The sequence below is a fragment of the Buteo buteo genome, chromosome 9, assembly GCF_964188355.1.
Source record: "Buteo buteo chromosome 9, bButBut1.hap1.1, whole genome shotgun sequence".
Taxonomy (NCBI): Eukaryota; Metazoa; Chordata; class Aves; order Accipitriformes; family Accipitridae; genus Buteo; species Buteo buteo.
In genome coordinates, this window is record NC_134179.1 from 10045171 (window position 1) to 10062945 (window position 17775).

The 17775-nt window shown below is 41.9% G+C and overlaps 1 protein-coding gene across 1 annotated transcript; it reads right to left on the bottom strand.

The window, feature by feature from the left end:
* Positions 1-304: 304 nt before the first annotated feature.
* Positions 305-17627, bottom strand: BUB1 (BUB1 mitotic checkpoint serine/threonine kinase). Its single transcript, XM_075035322.1, has 25 exons — positions 17547-17627; positions 17206-17265; positions 16981-17125; positions 16402-16598; positions 15351-15391; positions 14973-15079; positions 13507-13556; positions 13186-13376; positions 11778-11944; positions 11092-11426; positions 10152-10204; positions 9486-9623; positions 8371-8466; positions 7622-7712; positions 7138-7219; positions 6286-6466; positions 5653-5731; positions 4912-5126; positions 4241-4381; positions 3500-3615; positions 1991-2152; positions 1634-1791; positions 1363-1540; positions 1012-1118; positions 305-589 (listed from the first exon to the last, which is right to left on the bottom strand). The coding sequence occupies exons 1-25, from the start codon at positions 17561-17563 to the stop codon at positions 394-396; spliced, it is 3303 nt and encodes a 1100-aa protein (XP_074891423.1). The 5' UTR covers positions 17564-17627; the 3' UTR covers positions 305-393.
* Between the last annotated feature and the right edge of the window lie 148 nt (positions 17628-17775).

The window sequence follows — 17775 nt, forward strand, 5'->3', positions numbered from 1 at the left end:
GAATGCAGCATTGACCCTGCTTTCAGGTCAGAGCAGCAGAGTTCCCAAGGTCCCTTTGACATGAACGCTTCGATGAACTTTTTCAAAAATCCCAGGGGAGGTTGAAAGCAATTACTTCATCTGCACACTACTTTTCACCAGCTTCTTTTCCCCTTTAGAAACATGCAATATTATGACAACTGTCTACAGTCTCCAGCATGCCCTTGCCTCCCAGACTGGACAAGTTAAATTAACAAGTAATGTTAGTGTAATTTTTTTCCACAAAGGCATAGAAAGATGAAAGTTATCATTCCTGAAGTTAATCCCAATAACATTTATTTTTAAAACAAGTTATTACAAAAAGATTTCACATCAACAAAATGCCAGGGCTCAGCAACTGTGCAAACTAAATGCTTATTTTCGTGACCGTTTGTGTTCTATGAGCAACACAACAAGTCTGTTCCGAAGGAACTTTATTTCCTTTGCATATGACCTGCAAAATAAGTCCTTCAGCCTTTTGCGCAAAACTCCTAGAGAAGGCAGGCTGTGGCAGTTGGGGATGTTTAGCATGCTCTCAAAGAACTCTTTCCACAGGTCAGCGTTGGCAAGCCTGCAAAGGAACAAGAATGCATCAAAATAATTTCTAAATTCAAGCTGTTAAAATATTGTTTCCCATATCTACCCTGCTCCCTCCCCCAGTTAGCAGCTGGAGTAGCTGCAGACATCGCTGTAACACAACGCAGCTTCCGTTGTGGTGTGCTGCTTACTGAACCAATGGGATTTTTCCTCATTAGTTGTTGTTTCCTCTTTCCAGGCAGCAAGTAGCTGAGGATGCCCTGCAATTCACCACGTGCACTGCTGATCCGGTGCTTAAGTCAGTGAATTCTATAAAGCATTTCCCATGCACTGAACACCCACAGGTTTTAGGGCATCAAGAAACGCATGCAAGCAACACTGAAAGCTGTACAGAAACTAGCCTCTAACAAGCCCGGTACTAATGACGCATCTTTCAAAAACATTTTTGACACCAACCTTCTGAAGGCTCCCTCAGGCTTCCAGATACCGTTTTCATTCTTCACTTGCATGTAGGTACCAAAGAGCATGCAGTAGACTGTTGCTGCAATGCCAAAGTAGTCTGTCTAAACAAAGCATAAAAAAGTTTCATATTAAAAACCTATCGAGACCACTAAAAATTAGCTGAAAAACACTTTGTGGAGCCAACAGGGCAAGCTCTGTAAGAAGAGGGTTCAGGACTGCATTTTTAAAGCAATTAGCTGAAGCTAGAACTCTAATGCAAAAGTCTAATATTTCTATATTCCATTTATTCATGCCAGATGCATGCAGTAAGCTCCAAACGTTCAGGCTGTCTATGCAATCTCATACCTGGTAGTTCCACGGTTTCTGTGTCAGCATTTCAATACACTGAAATCCAGATGTTTCACACTTTGCAGTAAATGCTGTTCCTTCAGGAAAGAGTTTCATGTCTATACTCTGGCCCAAGTCAATGAGTGTCAAGCCATGAGAGAGACCATCTATGTCACACGTATCATTGTCCAGAAACCTTCAACCATGACAACAAGAAGTGATCACATAAGTATCAAGGCTATGATATCATGATATGCTGGCATCTCAGGTAGCAAAGGGAAATACTGGCCTTTCTCCAAGTATGAAATTGTCAGGTTTAATGTCACCATGAATGATTTTGCAGCTGTGGAGCTCTTCCACCATATGAAGAATTTTTACAGCAAAGTAGACTACGAGTGCTTGAGGCATCACCTTTTCAGGAAGCCTTTTGTAAATGTTTATGGCATTCTGTAAACAAAAAGGTAGCAAAGAACCATCAGCTACGCAGAAACAACTTGATACAGATTACAGGTCCATGTTGATAACCACAGAATATGTTCACAATAAAGGTCCATAAAGTGGGGAGTAGAGGGGATATCTGAATATTGTAATGTGATAGCACTCGAAAGAATATAGATGATCCAGAGCACAAGCTGATCATGCTTACCAGCAATGTTCCATAGTTGTAGAGCTCACCAACCAAAATGCTTCCATTTTGAAAGAAATGAGCAGAATAAAAGTGGATGTAGAGATGGCGTATACTTGGATTGAGCCTTTCTACCAGTTGCGTTGCTATATAGAACTCCCAAGGGTTGGCAGGCTTCTGGACCTGATACCAAAAAGTTGATTTACTAGGAAAAATCTATCAGCATTAAAAGCAGAAGTTCTTCTCAAGTTGTTTTTTTTGTTTGTTTTGTTTTTAATGGCAGACTAGGCATTTTTCCTCTTGACCAAATAGAATACTTATATCTACAGCAATTAACCTCAGGTCGATACACTCAATGATTAATCCTCTTGAATAAATACTTCAATTACACACTACAATTCCATTCTGGCTTATACACTCTTGTGTTATTTAAAATGTCAGCCTTTCTGCAACATTGATGTTTCTGCTGGCAACGGATATTTTGTGTAAGACAGAAAGCTTTTGAAGTCAAAACAAGAAAACCTTTCCAATTCCTTTCCCTACTATTTCCCCCACTATGTTGAATACCTGATGCTCAAAAAAGAAAACAAAAACCAAAAAAAACTTAAACCACCTTGACATACTAGAAAGCTCTCAGTTAAGGTGTTAACAAGTTTGTGTTTTTTTTTTTTCTGAAAGATTAAATGTTGCAGAGGAGAGTCATAAAAAGGTTCCAAAAATAGATCTCATGTGGAAAGGCTAAGGGTGTGTGTATGTCAACTCAATCACATAAGCATGTTTCAGCCAGACTGTAGTAACTGTACATGTGCCCTCTCAGCCAGCAGCAGATGCAGGGGTGCATGACCTAGTACAACCCTCTTGGGCTAAGCTGACCTCACAGTTGCACAGACTTTCCTTTTGGCAGCGGTTCTGATGTAAACACATGCTATCATCTGTTGCTCATTCCTGCACTGAAGCAGCCTGGAAGAAGATAGGGCAGAGCAGAGAGGGAGCCACACAATCTACAAGCACCATCAAGACAAGTGTGTTTATTAATAAAACTGCACTAGAGAGTTATCACCCAGCAAAGTCTATGCAACAGCCAGCTGCCACCAAACAGGCTGGCTGCACAAAGTGCAAAAATGCTTGTGGAAAGCTAGTGGGCATGTATCTGGAATAAGGAGTGGCCCCAATTTTATCATCAATCTACACACTTTTTCATTTGCTGTGGACTAAGAGCACTCGCACAAGTAGCTGCCTTTGTTCAGCAGAGAAAGACAGCCTGGCTGTAGCTCTTACTCCTTACTTAGGATACTTGTGACTATTTTATAAAGAAAAGATGAAGAGGCAAGTCAAGTTAAGAGGATAAAAAATGTTCCATGTAGAGTGAATCAGACATCATGGCACTCAACCTGAACAAGGCTTTGAGGATAGACCAATATGCTTTACTTCATATTTATAAATAAGAAAACTCAGCAGAATCCACCCAGGGTAGGTGATATAAGACTCACAAATTTTCCAGCAGAGCTATTCTGAATCAACACTACTTACCTTGAATGTTACTTTCTGATTGTTTCTAGGGTTATTTGCATCCAGAATGGAAGCCTGATAGACTTGAGCAAAAGCTCCCTCTCCAACCAAGCAGTCCACATGGAATGAGCTGGAACCTTTAAGAGATTAACAACATTAAGTCCTGCTTGCAAACTTCACAGAAGAGACATCACTACTCCAAAAGAAAAAAAAAAAAAAGGGAAAAAGAAAAAAGCAAAAAGCACCAGCCTATATCAGTTATTGCTTCAACCCTAGTGCTAGTCTTTCTTTACAAGTCTCTTCTTGCTAGGCAGCCTTTCCATAGGAGAGAGCCTGTACTCACTCTTGAGAACAAGAGTGCTGTGAAGTGCCACACACTAAAAATCAGTGTTTCTGTTTTAGTCTGACTCCCTGGAAGTAATCAAATTCCAAAGTGCATTCCTTGAAAAAGTAAACACTAATGTTTAAGTCATACAAGTATGTTGCAATTACTGTCATACGGATTTTGTTGACACAGGATGGCTGCTGTTCTATAGTAAGTTTGAGAGTTGTGTCACAGATTACTAGGAGAGGAAAACTAGGAAAATTCCCTACTCAGAATGCCTAATCAAAAATGCTTATGCTATAAAAGACAAAAAACCCCCAGGTCTAATTTCAAATCTGAGGTTTAATTTGGAAGCTATCTGGGTATACATGCAAGTAAACTGAATTAGAAAAACATCAAGAAATCCTTTAAAGTGAAATATTTGAAGTAGCTCTTACCCAGTGGGAATTCAGCCTTCAGTATGATGGACGGAAGAGTAGATTTCCATTCAAAGTAGTTAGCATACGTGTGGAGTGGTTTAGGAAGCTCTGATAAGAATTTGCAAATTAATTCTTTATCCCAAGGGTTCTCAACAAGGACTTCATGGAAAGAAGAAAAATATTTAAGCTATAAAAGCTATAAGATAACCATCATTTCAAAAGGGTAACACAAGCTTATACTTGAATGAGTGTCACTGATTTAAAAAAAACAAAACAACCCACAACACAAAAATCAGAGAGGGGTAAGTTAAGTATTCCTTAATTTTGACAAACCAGCTTTTATACCTATGCCTTCTGTTAAAGTTGCCCAGAAGTTTTTTTTTAATCACAAGTTGAAAACAGATGTTTCTGAAGTATACTATTTGAGCCTCAACTAGCAAAGAACCCTTAGGTGCTCCCAAGTACTCCTGTACTTCTGAATATCTTTGGCATTATGTAATACAGTTACAACCCACACTTGTCCTTCCTTACGTCACTTGTACATACGCAGCAATCTCCTTGCAGAGGCCACAAGACAGTTTGCTTACTGCAGTGACCACATTCATATTGGAACAAAGCACTGCTGCAAGAACACGACGCTGCTCCGGTCTCAGACTTGGCAGAAGAAAACTGTAGGCAATGCTCAGTACCTGCAGCTCTAACACTCCAGGCTGTCCTGTCCTGCCCAGCACCAGACAGCTTTTCATGGGAAATTTTGTCCACCCCAACAGATGAGGAATATTCAGTTCTGCTCATGGCAGTCTGCTCCTGTAATCTTTGAGAAGCACCTGTAGCAATTCCTTGAATTCCATTTCCTTGTTTCAAGACATTTCCTTGGAGCTCTCCTTGTTCTGCAAGAGCAGGGCTACATATTTAAAACAAAATTTTATTAATTGACAGTACTGCCATGGTATTTTTGCATCTTCACTAAGCAAATGTGTCAAATGTCTGTGCTTGCAACCTTGGCTATAGCCAACATAAAGATGAATAAAATGGACATTTCTTAAGAAAATAAGATTTGGTCGTTTCATGTTACCCATAGTCTAATAACTTTCAAGTTCATCGGCCAACAAGTTCAGCCAATATTGAGAAGAAATCAGTAGTTTTACATACACAGCCATTAAAACTGTCTGGACAGTTAACTTTCAATTGAAACGTATCAGAAAACTTAAGTCATAGGAGCATTTTTGGGGCATTATCACCATACCCAGGTTCATTTAACACCACAAAGTGCTGAGATGTATGCTAAGCAGAGTCAGTCTGACACAAATACGTCAGCTCTAGATTACTTCAAAAACTTGCAACGAGAGCAGTATAGCAGACCTGCCTGCTCTGGCATAGCTTTGCCCAGCGCTCTCAAGCCTTGAAAATCTCAGCAAGTCACGACATACCTTAGCTTCTTAGTTTTTGTCTGCTTGTGCAGTTCTTCAGAAAACTCCAAATCCATTTGTGGCAAGTCATCCCCATAGGCTGAACAAAGGGAATAGCAACAATAGGAAATGTTTATTCTCCCCAAAGGCAAGCACATTTAGAGTATTCTTACCAAGACAAGAAGGTTAAGTCACACTGCAGCTGTGAAAGCTGCTAAGGTATCACAAAAGCTAGAACTGAATAAGCCTATTTTAAAATATGCAAGTAAAGACAACAGCTTGATTTCTTTAGGGAGTGTATTCCGAGACTAAAGAGGAGCAGACAAGCATAAAGGTGCCCCCAGAAGAAGAAGGTGCTGGGACTTCAGTCAATTTTTTGACTATTTATAACCCCTTGGAACAGTTCAGAATAGCAGTTTGACGGCACAGTCAAAGCTTCTCTTATCCCCCAATTAAAAATTCTTGGAACCTTATGCACCGGGTCAGCCCACGCTCCCAGCTGCTGTTCTGCAAGGCATGCGTACTTGGAAGTGGCAGCAGTGGGAGCCATACCTATGCGGTATTCGGCAAGGCCTGTGAGGTAACCAGGACACAGAAATGGAGTTATGTAGTACTGAATTAGATGCTCTCAACTTCAAATATTCATTATTTTACCTTTGTTGCCCAAAGCTTGTCGTGAATGTGCTGACAGGTAATTAAATGGTGTTGATACAAGCTGGGCAGCTCGTGCAAAGTCTCTCGTGTTATTTGGACTGGGACCTAAAGTTTTAGTATTACTTGGTACATTCCACACCGTATAATCATCCCTCAAGAACTCCGGTGTCCCTGTTTCATCCTAGATGGGAAAAAATATGTGAATATTTAAAACTAAGCCATCAAAACTACCCTGCCAGAGCTGCACTGTAACCTACCAGCAGTCTCTGCAGTCAGTTTCAATAATGGTGAACCTGCATGTGCCAACTTACAATATTAGAAAAATAAAGGAATGGCAATACAACCTAAATCACAAGTTTACATAGTTTTGTATCAGACCTGAATGTTGGCAATAACGAATACCACAGCAAAATGTTAGACAATAAAAAATTGCGATAAGAGTCTTAAAAAAAAAAACTCATTACATGGTGACCATGTATCCAAGCAGCCTGAAGTTTTATGGATCTCCTTGGCTATGAAAACTGTTAGGTGGTTATTAGAACATTAAGTGTCCTTTGCTCCCTCTTCCTCCCTCAAACAGATGCCAAATCCACCCATCAACTGCAGTAGGATTTGTTCTAGGGATAGAGATCGCCACTGTCAAGTTCCTGGAAGCTTTGTGAAAATTAACAACTGAAAGTTCATCCCATTGGCAGGAAATGGGAAAGGGTATCTAGACATCAGCTAGGTATCATTCATAAGAATACTGAAGGATTGGGATAGAACAAAGGTAAATACAACCACCTCTGATATCCCCTATAACTACATAACCCATTTTCAAGGCTAATTCTTGCAATAAGACCAAACACTCACTTCTGTACTTGCTGTACAGTCAGTCAAGGGACGTTCTCCAGTAGTTCTGGGCTCTTCTGGCTTGTTTTTATGCTGTGGGATCCTGACAAAACAGGTAGTTTAGAATAGCTTTTCCCCAGAAACTTTCCCAGGCAGACTGACTGTAACAAAGACCTGTTGGTTTTAATTTTTATTTTGTAAAATTTGTTTAAAGAATCCCATTTGCAGATACTTAGAGAAGTTGCAGTAGCTCAAAGAAACAAGCTATCCACAGTTTTCCAGAAAATTAAGCATCTCAAGCACACTATCCAAACAGGAAAGTTGCGCAATTCCACAGAGAAGCAACTACAACTTTCTCATGCCACTTCCACACAGCTGCTAGTGATTGTATTCAAGCCAATCCTGATACTGCAAATACAGTCACAGCAAAATTATATGGAATAGAATCAATCCTATACGTAATTCTTTATAAAATGAACTCAGCTGTTATTTTTTTCCTCCTTACCCACTGTTCTCTTTTTCATTCTCATCTTCAAAGATAGAAAATGCAGGCATGACAGGGGCAATGACATTAGTTTTCAGACTTCCATCAGGCTCTTAAAAATAAGAGATAACCAATATTATTTTCACCCAATAATGATTATATATACAGTCACATTTTCACCCCTAACCAGACAACTGATGGTCATGGCTGCATCTAGCTAGACCAGGAGCATCCTCAGAATTGCCACTCAAATCATGTCTCCTTTTGGAAATGGGGAAGATATTTCCATCTCAAAACCAAGCCTGGCCAGAGTACAGAAGCCTTCTTGGCTGCATCTGACCAGTTGTGAAATATCTCTTGCAAGCCACTGCTACTGCCTGGTTTTCAGACAACTTTAACTGTTACAATAAGCTGGCAATTCAGAGACTAACACACAGCCTGCAAAATGTTGTAGAAAAAGCTTTACTCATATGAAGTACCAGCTGTACCCTTTTCAAAGTTAGGTTTTAAATACCAGAGAAGTCTCTAGGGAGAAGCAACATGTCCAATGAACACATTAATAGGCTTGCTAACAGTAAAGTGCTTCTGCTGTTCTCAGACTGTGTATCAAAATTTGGAACTTGTCATTAAATTAAATTATCAGGAAAGAAGTTGCTTCTTCACACCTACTCAAACAACTACTCATCTCAAAATTATCAGGACTCGTGGGAGGGGTAAATGGGAAATAAAGGAGTGAAATATAATGGACCAAAAAAATAAATAGTACATACCACTTTTTCTGCAAAAGACTTCAAATTGCTCCTCGCTCTCTTCAAGAGTAGATGGTTCAGGCAAGATGGGTGTTTGAAACATATCCATGAGAAATCCTAAGAAACCAAACCAAAACAAACCCCACAGGAATATCACTCACAGTAAAAGAAATTTTCAGAAGTTCTTCCATTGTGTAGTAGTCAAATGCCAATTATTTATAATATTCTTATAATTTATCAAATGCCAATAACCAATTATTCCTTCATATTTAAACACTCCAGACAACTGAACAAACACAGGAAGATCTGACTTGGCCAACACATACTTGCTGGTGCCATGGCCTTTTTTTTTTTTTTTTTCAGTTCCTCTCCAAGATGAGATTTCAAAGTTCTCCTAAAGGAACAAATTCTCCTTTATCTTCTTAGATATTTGGAAGACTAATGAATATCACAAGGGGTTTTTCAATCATTATTTTTACAGATACATATTCAGCTGCAGCAGCTTGCTACATGGTAGCGGTTAATGGGCTTACTGTCAAAACAGAAGAACAGGGCAGAAGAGTACAAAAGGGATAAAACAGCATCAGGATATTATTACTCCACATCTGACATCAGAAACAATTGCAATTTCCCTTTTAGGATTTTGAAAAAGCAATGTTTAGAATTGACAATGTCTGTTAAATAATCAAAGACCTTTTGCATAAGTCACCCTTGTTTCAGCTTTGGGGGAAGCTTAACATCAACCAGAGTTGACTTACTAACCTCCTAACATTCTTCCACATTAGTCTGTTGTAGGTCTTCATCTCAGAAACAGGAGTCCCTGACAGTACTGACAAGAGCAGCTCAGAGAATGTGCTGCCCAAAGAAGCCTGGCAGGTGTATCACCAGTGACTTATCTGGGAGTTTACAGGATGTGGCTGCTGGGATGTTATTAAAGCATCTGTTTCTGGTCAAAAGTTTTGGGTCATCCAGAAAATTGCAAAGGAAGAGTACCAATTTAATTTTACTTTCCTCTTTGATTGAATGGTGCACACGCCCATCACTAGATAGCCTCCTTGTATATTCGGCACCGCTAAAATTACCAGGCAAGATCCCATTAACTCCAGTGGAACTAGCATGTTATTCCAGATGCTTACCCAACGCTTCCTTTGTATGAACCGTAGGTGAAGGTTGCACTTTGAAAGGTGTTGCCTGCATTGCTCCTCTCAGCGAGGTGTTTGGGGTAGCTTGAGAAGCATTTCCAGAAGCAAAGGAAGAATTTCCAACTCTAGATGCTAGAAAAGAGCACAGCAAGATCATTTCTGAAGTAGCCTGGGATTGTTTATTAACATTTCGGTAGCTAGCAAAGCATTAGTGAGAAAAGTGAACAAGATAAGTAGCAAAATGACAACCCAGAATTTCGGGGAGAGCAGATTTTGACTTGTTCTGAGATCTGCTTGGCAGGCTCCCAAGGGAGACTGCCCTGAAAGGCAAGAGGGACCTTGGACAGCTGGGTGGCCCCTGAGGACTCCATCTTCAATTCACGGGAGCGACCCATTCTGACACAGAGAGTCAAGCAGGCAGGAAGCCAGCAAGGACAAACAGTCCTCCTGTCCCAACTCAAACAAAAAGGAGTTACACAGAAGGTGGAAACAGGGACTGGCTCCATGGAAGGGATATAGGGACACTGCCCAAACATGCAGGGATGGAGTTAGGAAAGTCGAAAAGCTTAGCTAGGGTTGGAACTAGCCGCATGCTATTGATCCCCAGCCAGTAATGGTGATACCAATAGCACCAGTCTTTATCAAAACTGGGCTTACTACCTTCTTTCATGTCCACAGAAGCAGTTAGTCCACCAGCTTTCTTGTTAGGGTGCCTTCAAAGGAAAGATTAAGAACATTAGCTTGAAATAAAAGCTATCATTTAAATTCCAGCTTCAGGTCAGGACTTAGCAGTACTGCACTCTAAGCAGTATAGAGGCCTTTCCCAGCCTAGAACACAGGAAACATCCCAGAGAGACAACAACTAGTTACCCTATGTTTTTCTCCCATGAATGACTCTTTTTAGTCACATAAATGAAGCAAGTGAGAGATCCTTTAGAATATTATTAGAAACTGCCCCCCCGAAAGTTTCTCACACAGTTGCCAATAGGTGTAAAACCTGAAGGGCAGCAGACTCCTTTAAAAAGGTTAAAATGCAGGCATTAAATACTTTTTGGATACAGTTTGCCTCCAAGTAACTCCATAATATGAGTGAATAACAACTGGTTCCATTTCCTCTTGTTGGCCAAGCCTACTCACTCAGCCATGCTTGTCTGCCAACCTAGGTTTCTCCCTCTGCCCCTGAATTTTGTTTCCTATACTAGCTAAGTCACAGAAGCAAGAGCGCAGAAGATAAATACAAGTGCTTTTTTTCTTCTCTGGAGACCTCTGTGGCCAAGATGTAACATATGGGATCTGCATGCACTAAGCATATCCTGTTGTTTATTTCAGGCATGCCAGGGACAGCAATGCTGAATAATTACTTCAGTTATACATTGAATTTCCTCTTAGTTATTAGAACTAAAACACAGGGTTAAAGGAATTAAAAACTGAAATGAGGACTGTAAGTTTGATCTATGTCTAAATATTGGTTTCCACAAGCTACTTCAGATTTCTTTTCAGAAGAGAAAGAGACTTTTTTTTTTAGTTAATTCTCAGCTGACGTGTAGATACTGAAGACTGCACAATTTGCAGAGCCAAGAATTAGCCTGTTTATACGTACTGTTCTCCAGTGCTCCAGTTAGAAGCTGCATCAGGATGTGCCCGTTCCCGAGCTGCAATATTATCAAATGGAGGGTGTAACAAACTGTTCTGGAGTTCTCCAAGCTCTAGCTGAGTTTTGACTGCATCCTTCTTATGTGTTACTTCCCACATGGAGGTTGATGTCATCTGGTGGCCAGCGGGTTTCACTGACTGCAGTGTAAGAGCAGTGGATGATAAAGTACTTGATTGAGGCTGGTCTGGCACCAGACCTTGGGCATTTTGCAGATCTGAACTTTGACAAGATGCCATCCAGTTCTGCTGTAGAGCTGCATGGGGTGTCACATGCGGATGCACCTTCAGAGATGAGAAATGTTCTTTTACACTCAAACACCCCCCCAAAAGTATAGCCATTGCCATTTTCCCTTTTATTTCTGCAGAACTAGAATGATTTTTCATGCAGAAAAGAACTTTCATATGCAACTAAAACTAAATTGCGAAGAAGCAAAAACGAACTTTTGGGTTTAACAATTAAAACATATGTCATCGAGTATTTAAAGTTATGCCAGGTATCTATACTAGTCAGGCACTGCAGCCTGAACGTCCAGATCTGGTTAACAATCTCCTCTGGTTACTGTCTAAAGGATGGTTAAATTTTGTGAGATAAGTTCATGAAGACTGCTCCTATTGATCACAGTACATACTTACCACTGTCTTACTTGGTTCAGCTGATGATGTAGATGCTGGTGCTGGTTCCAGTCTAGTTTCCTCCAAGCTTTTGGTGAGCTGGGTGAGCTGCTCCAGCTTCTGCTGCAGGGCTTGCAGTTCAAGGACAGCTGACTCTTTTTTCCTTATGGAGTCTCTCTCTTCTTCTTCTAAGGATTAAACAATGTTATTAAGTGAAACAGTTAATCAGTATCTAAATGAGTTTCTCAACAGTGACTACAAGCTGCTTGAATTTTAAAAATTTAAATATATATAGTCTGTGCAACTGCAGGATGACACTAGGATCTAGAGGCATAAGTTTGGGAGAAGCAGGTATTTCCCACACGACTCAGTGCCTAACCTCTCAGTCCTGATCCCTCGAGGGAGGGCTACACAACACTATCTCAGCACTGGCCTGGCAACCAGCAGCAGCCCTAATTGCCTTTTAGCAGAGTTCACAGGCTAGCCTACCTCTCAGCTGGTGTGCGCTTGTGCTGCCAGACTCAACCACTTGTTTTAAAAATGCATTAGCGTCTTTCCTCCCACTGAATCTCTCTCCCTTTTCGACTGACTACAATTTATCCATTTCTTCCTTTACCCAATGAGATAAGTAATTCTTTCATCCAGCAACATTCCCTGGCAACTTTTTTCCCCCTCCTGTAAATGGTCAGATACACAACTAACTCACTTCTGAGCAGCTGCTCTTTATTTGCGCTCAGTTTTGGTTTTGCTTCCCTAGGACTTATCTGTTTGAAAGCCCACCTGCTTTTTCTCCAAAATGTCATCATTCAGCAAATAAAAGTATTAACTCTAATGACAAACTTTTCCTTGAGACCATCCCAGCTACAAGCATGCCATCGCTGACCATACAAGGAGCATCCCACAGCTGCATTTGCCAAGAAGGCCAAGTGAAGATGGAGTGCTGCTCTCTTAGCTGCAGCATGCCTTTAATTGACTTGGACAAACTGTGGCATCATATGTAAGCATGTGACAGTTTAAAGCATACTGTGGGCTCTTTCTGATTAAGCCTACCGATAGGAACCAAGATGCTCTCTATCTTGAATTACAGGTGGCAGAGAGCCACAGCTAGAGCTCACATCAGGGTAGCTAATACAGATCAGAGTTCCTCACACTTTCCTCCTGTTTCCTCAGGGGGAACACCACGATGACAACCTAGGTTTCAAAAGACAAACCCAAGGGATAAGCTTAAACAGTAAATATCAATGTCAGTCATGTGGCATGTTACCTGATGCTTCCAAGCTCACCCCACCCTGTTTCTGTATTGGGATGCCAACTTGGGCTTTGAGAAAGTTTTCAGGCTTCAGTAGAGAGGTTCAAAAGAAATGAATGCAGCCAAGTATTAGTTTTTCAAGAACATTTCTGAAATAGCTAGATGGAAAGAGAAGAATACCCCATTCTTGCTGTCTTCTGAGGCGCTCGTATTTCTTGAAGTATCTCTTGGCTCTTAGCTCCTCAAACGAAAGTTCAGAGCCTTCACATATGAGCAGTTTTTTGTCATACATTGCAACCTGCTCACATTCAACAACAGTGGATGACGACTTAGGGAGAACTTCAGATTTGGAGATGTAAGTAACATACTTTCTGTGAGGGAAAATAAGAAAAAGTTCTATTCAAGTTTATTGGATTTATTCTGTGAGCATGTTAATTGTCCTACAGTGTGACTTTTAAAAAAAAAAAAACCAAAAAAAAAAAAACCAACCCAAAAACTTACACTTCTTTTCCACCAGAAGAGCAGGACTGAGTACCAGCAGAATCAGGACCCTAACGTAGGACAGGGGAAATAAAAAAATGAGAAAGAAAGAATTCCAATATTATAGTTAACCACCCATTTTGACAAGACCAGCAACCACAAAGCCCCTAATATTTAATTCTAATTGAAGAGATGACAATTCAGACCATGCGCATGGCAAGAAGAGTTAGAAAGAGAGCTCTACAAGTCATCAGAGCCTGAGGAAGTTCATCCTGAAGAATTAACCATATAACAGTTTGCTGTCTTCTCTGAGAGCTTTTGGCAAACAAACAAGACCCCAGAGAACTGAGAGACAGACGTAGTTCTGGAAACTGCAGTCCAGAAGGACACTGGAACTAGTTGAACAGGTAATTTCTATTCCAAAAACCAGGAGCATAAGTTACAGATCACTTGGGTTTGTTAAGAACAGACTGGATGGCCCTACCCAATTTCTTTCTTTGACAAGCTATCCAACCTCAGGGCTAAGGAACAGGCAGTAAGTTTTAAGCTCTGTTCCATCATCCAAGATATCTTTCAGTGTTTGCAGGCAATATCAAACTGAAAGAGTCATAAGCACTTTAGAAAAGAGGACCAAGTTGAGAAAGGTTACATCAGTTTCCCACCCACCCACAATCTTTCAGTCTTTAATTTCACCCCCTGTTCACCTTTCATCTGACTGTGCCAGAAAGACTGTGAAGAATTGTAACTAGCTTTGCCAAACCTCAGAAGAACGAGAGTGCTGCATTCTGGTACTTAGCTGAATTACAAGAAGTATAGTTTCCTTTTTTGTTGTTTTATTGTGGGGAAAGGAGTGAAGTAAGATGACTACAGGGTGACAGGATTTGGACTGTAAAGTTAACCCAAGATCTCCATGAAGTATGAACAGACCCTCAGCTGGAACTTGCTAGAGACAAGCTAACTTGGCAAGCTAAAGAGGGGCTCATGAACTGTGATAAAGTGACCTCCTAGTCATTTCCCAGCTCAACAGACTGACTTCTATAAGAAGCCACCATCCCACTGAGGACCAGCCTGGAAACTTCTCTTCTTCCTCTGGCATTATCTTCTATTAATTCCTAGAGAGGGTATTTAAGAAGTAACTTGAATTTCACCAAAATTCAGTGTCAGCATCTCCCTAGAAGCATGACTGGCACAGAATCTATTGATAACATTATTCCTCCAAAGAATGCTAACCAGCCAGATGGATCGCTCTTTGCCTGTGGTTCTGGAAACGTGTCAAGTGACTCAAAAGTGTGTCCCAATGCTTCCCAGTCGAGACATTTCTATGAAGATGTTTTTATGCTGTAAGCATCACATCAGTAACATTTTTGAGATACATCAGATGCAGTTAATATATTTTATCTTTCTTATTCAGTCAAGCTCATCAATCTAAACTTTATGTGAGGGCTCCACATTTTTCCCACAACGTGTAAGTGGCTTAAGTCATTTACCTGATTTTTGCAAGTGTACACTGGGTCATCAAGATTTGAAACACCTTTTCGCGGAGCCATTTGATTTGCAGCATGAGAAGTTTGAAGTGGTTTTATAACAGCAGCACCTGGGACAGATAATATAGGTCTGCATTAATGAGTAGAAATCATTTTCTCATTTATGAACTTCTATTAACTTTAAGTATCGGAAAATTAATACCTCATTTTGAATACACGCCCCTTAAGAATTTTAAATATGGCCAGGAAAACGGCGGGGGGCGGGGAATAAATATCAGTTTCTACAGTAAAATTACTTTCTTCACTGACAAAATTCACCGATCGAGGTAAAAGATTCATCTAATTGAGCTACAGCTCACAGGCAGATATCTTTAGCCTCACCTTGCAAAGGAGGATTCTGAGGATCATAATTCTGCAGCCAGCTGAATTGCAAGAAATGTCAGTTACTATCAGTAAGTCACCTCTCCCTCATTCCTCCCTCCTCCCCAGGAACCTTTGATTTCCTTGTACGGTCATCATGCTATGAAATGTAACATTAAAAAATTCAAGTTACTTACAGGACACTTATTACTGTATATGGACATATCCTGTTAGCTTCACACTCACAAAATAAAAAAAGCCTCCAATAGGCAACAGTATATGGAAGTTGGGTTCTTGTTTTCTCATCACCAGAGGGAACACATACCATCATGATAAGCACCAATTCTAGCGCTTCCAACAGCTCTAGTGCTAAACTCCAACAGGCACCCGCTCTCAGCTACATATTGTGCAGTAAGCACAAGAAACTGGATATATGTTATTATTGTCAACATATCCCCAAGGTGAACTAAAAAGTCCAGCTCAGATCAGGAACTGATGTTTGATTTCACTGCAGTTCCAGCTATGGCCACAAACCAAAATCAAAGAGGTTGCAAATCATGCAGCAGCTGAAGTATGCATTCAACTGACAGTGTCAATAGAAGCACAGGCAGCTATAGGGTGAGCTACAGCCAGTTAATACACTCTGGAAAGCATACAGATGTCCCTAACTTGAAAAGCCAGGTGTCATGAGCATGGCCAAATTGCTTGATCTTCCAAGGAATTAAGGTCTCACACAGTATTTCCAAGGTAGGCTGCCTGAAGCAGGCCAGGCTATGCATCTTTATAGTCTGGATCAACTTAACAGAAAACAGACAGGAAATGAATCAATTAAGGGGGTTTCTTTCTGAGCCCTACTTCACTGAAGACACGCTGGTACAGTTTTTCTCAATACACCCAACAAATATTGAATGGTGAAGAAGTACTGTTAAGCTTATACCTACCTTTAACAAAAATATTATTAGTCTACCTCTGCTACAGCACAGGACATATGCACACAAGAAAAAAAAAAACAAAACAACAAAAAATGTACGCTACCTGAATAGCTCAACACGTAAAAGACAATCAGAATTACCAATACAGTTGTTGCAGGCTCTCTTGTGGCTGTGCCTGGTTGTGAAGTGCTTTTTGAAGGACAGCTCCTGCACACTGCACATTGCCTTCCTTTACAAGCTGCTGAGCCCAAGCAACATAGAAGTTAGATGCCTTTGCACCAATTCCCTCTCCATATAGGTAGTCAAAATACAGGCAAGGAGAAGTGATGAACTCTGCCTGAATAAGAGAAAGATGCAGAAGCCATAGGCACGTTCAAAAAGATCCAAGGAAGTTGCAGGCAAAAACCCAGTAATGATTTCTTAGTTACCATCATAGAAAAGCATTCTTTTCTAAAGGTAAAACCAGTTGGTAGATAAGATACCTCTCACAAGCTAAACAGCTTAATAACACAGCTTCAAAAAAATACGCTATCCTTCAGCAAGACTGAAAAGCTCTCAGAGCTCCTGCAGAGAGCAGTACATCTGAATTCCACACCACATCCCTGTGGGCTACTTTTCCTCCCACAGCTCTCTGCAGTCACAGAACTACAGAACTACAGAACGGTGGGACGACTTCAATTTTTTAGGATAGCTTAATTACCCCAAAACCATGTACCTACCAGCTTAACGCAGTAGTTAACAAATCTTGGATCTTGGTGGTACCTCTTGTCGCTCGCGAACGCCTTCACAAGCTGCTCCAGGAGACTGGGCAAGCGGTTTTGTTTTTCTTGAAGGGGAAGACATCCTTCCACCCACTGCACGTACCTGAAACGCACTCAAGCAAGTTACAACCCTGCCGTGCCACCAGCAGCGACGCCGACACCCGAGCCAGGGGGCGGGCTGACCTGTCCCACGGCTCCAGCGGGTCACTCCCTTGGTAGTTCCGTATCTGAGCCTCGTAGCTCCTGCAAGGCAAAGGGCAGGTCAGGCGGCCGCCTCAGCCCTGCCCGGCACGGGTTAAGGCCCCTCTGAGGCCTCAACACCCCCACAGCTCCGGCGGGCAAAGGCCGAGCCCTGCACCCCACCCTCTCCCCTACGCACCTCGGCCCCGGCGCCCGCCCCAGCACAGGTCCGGGTGGTCCCGGTGCCCTCCCGGCACACGGCGGCCGCCGGAACCGTCCCGTCCCGTCCCGTCCCGTCCCGTCCCGTCCCGTCCCCCCAGCCCGGCGCCGGTGTCCCCGCTCACCGCGCAGCCCCCTCCATGGCCGCCCGCCCCGCCCGCTCGCCTCAACCGCTGACCGACGATTCAAACCCGCCGCGCACGCGCGCCGCGGCCCCGCGCCGCCTCCCCATTGGCCACCGCGCTCCGCCAATCTCCCTCGCTTCCGCCGCGAGGCCACGCCTCCTGTGCCTCCCAGCGGCCGGTCCCGGACCCGGCTCGGGCAGAGGCTGCGGGAGGGAGACCCCGATCTGCG

What these genes read in the sequence shown, in the direction of transcription:
- BUB1 (XM_075035322.1), bottom strand. An exon ending in AACTGGAGCACTGGAGAACA is followed by an intron (nt 10,205 to 11,091) that starts GTACGTATAAAC and finishes TTTCCTTTGAAG; the next exon opens with GCACCCTAACAAGAAAGCTG. An exon ending in AATTTCATACTTGGAGAAAG is followed by an intron (nt 1,541 to 1,633) that starts GCCAGTATTTCC and finishes TCATGGTTGAAG; the next exon opens with GTTTCTGGACAATGATACGT.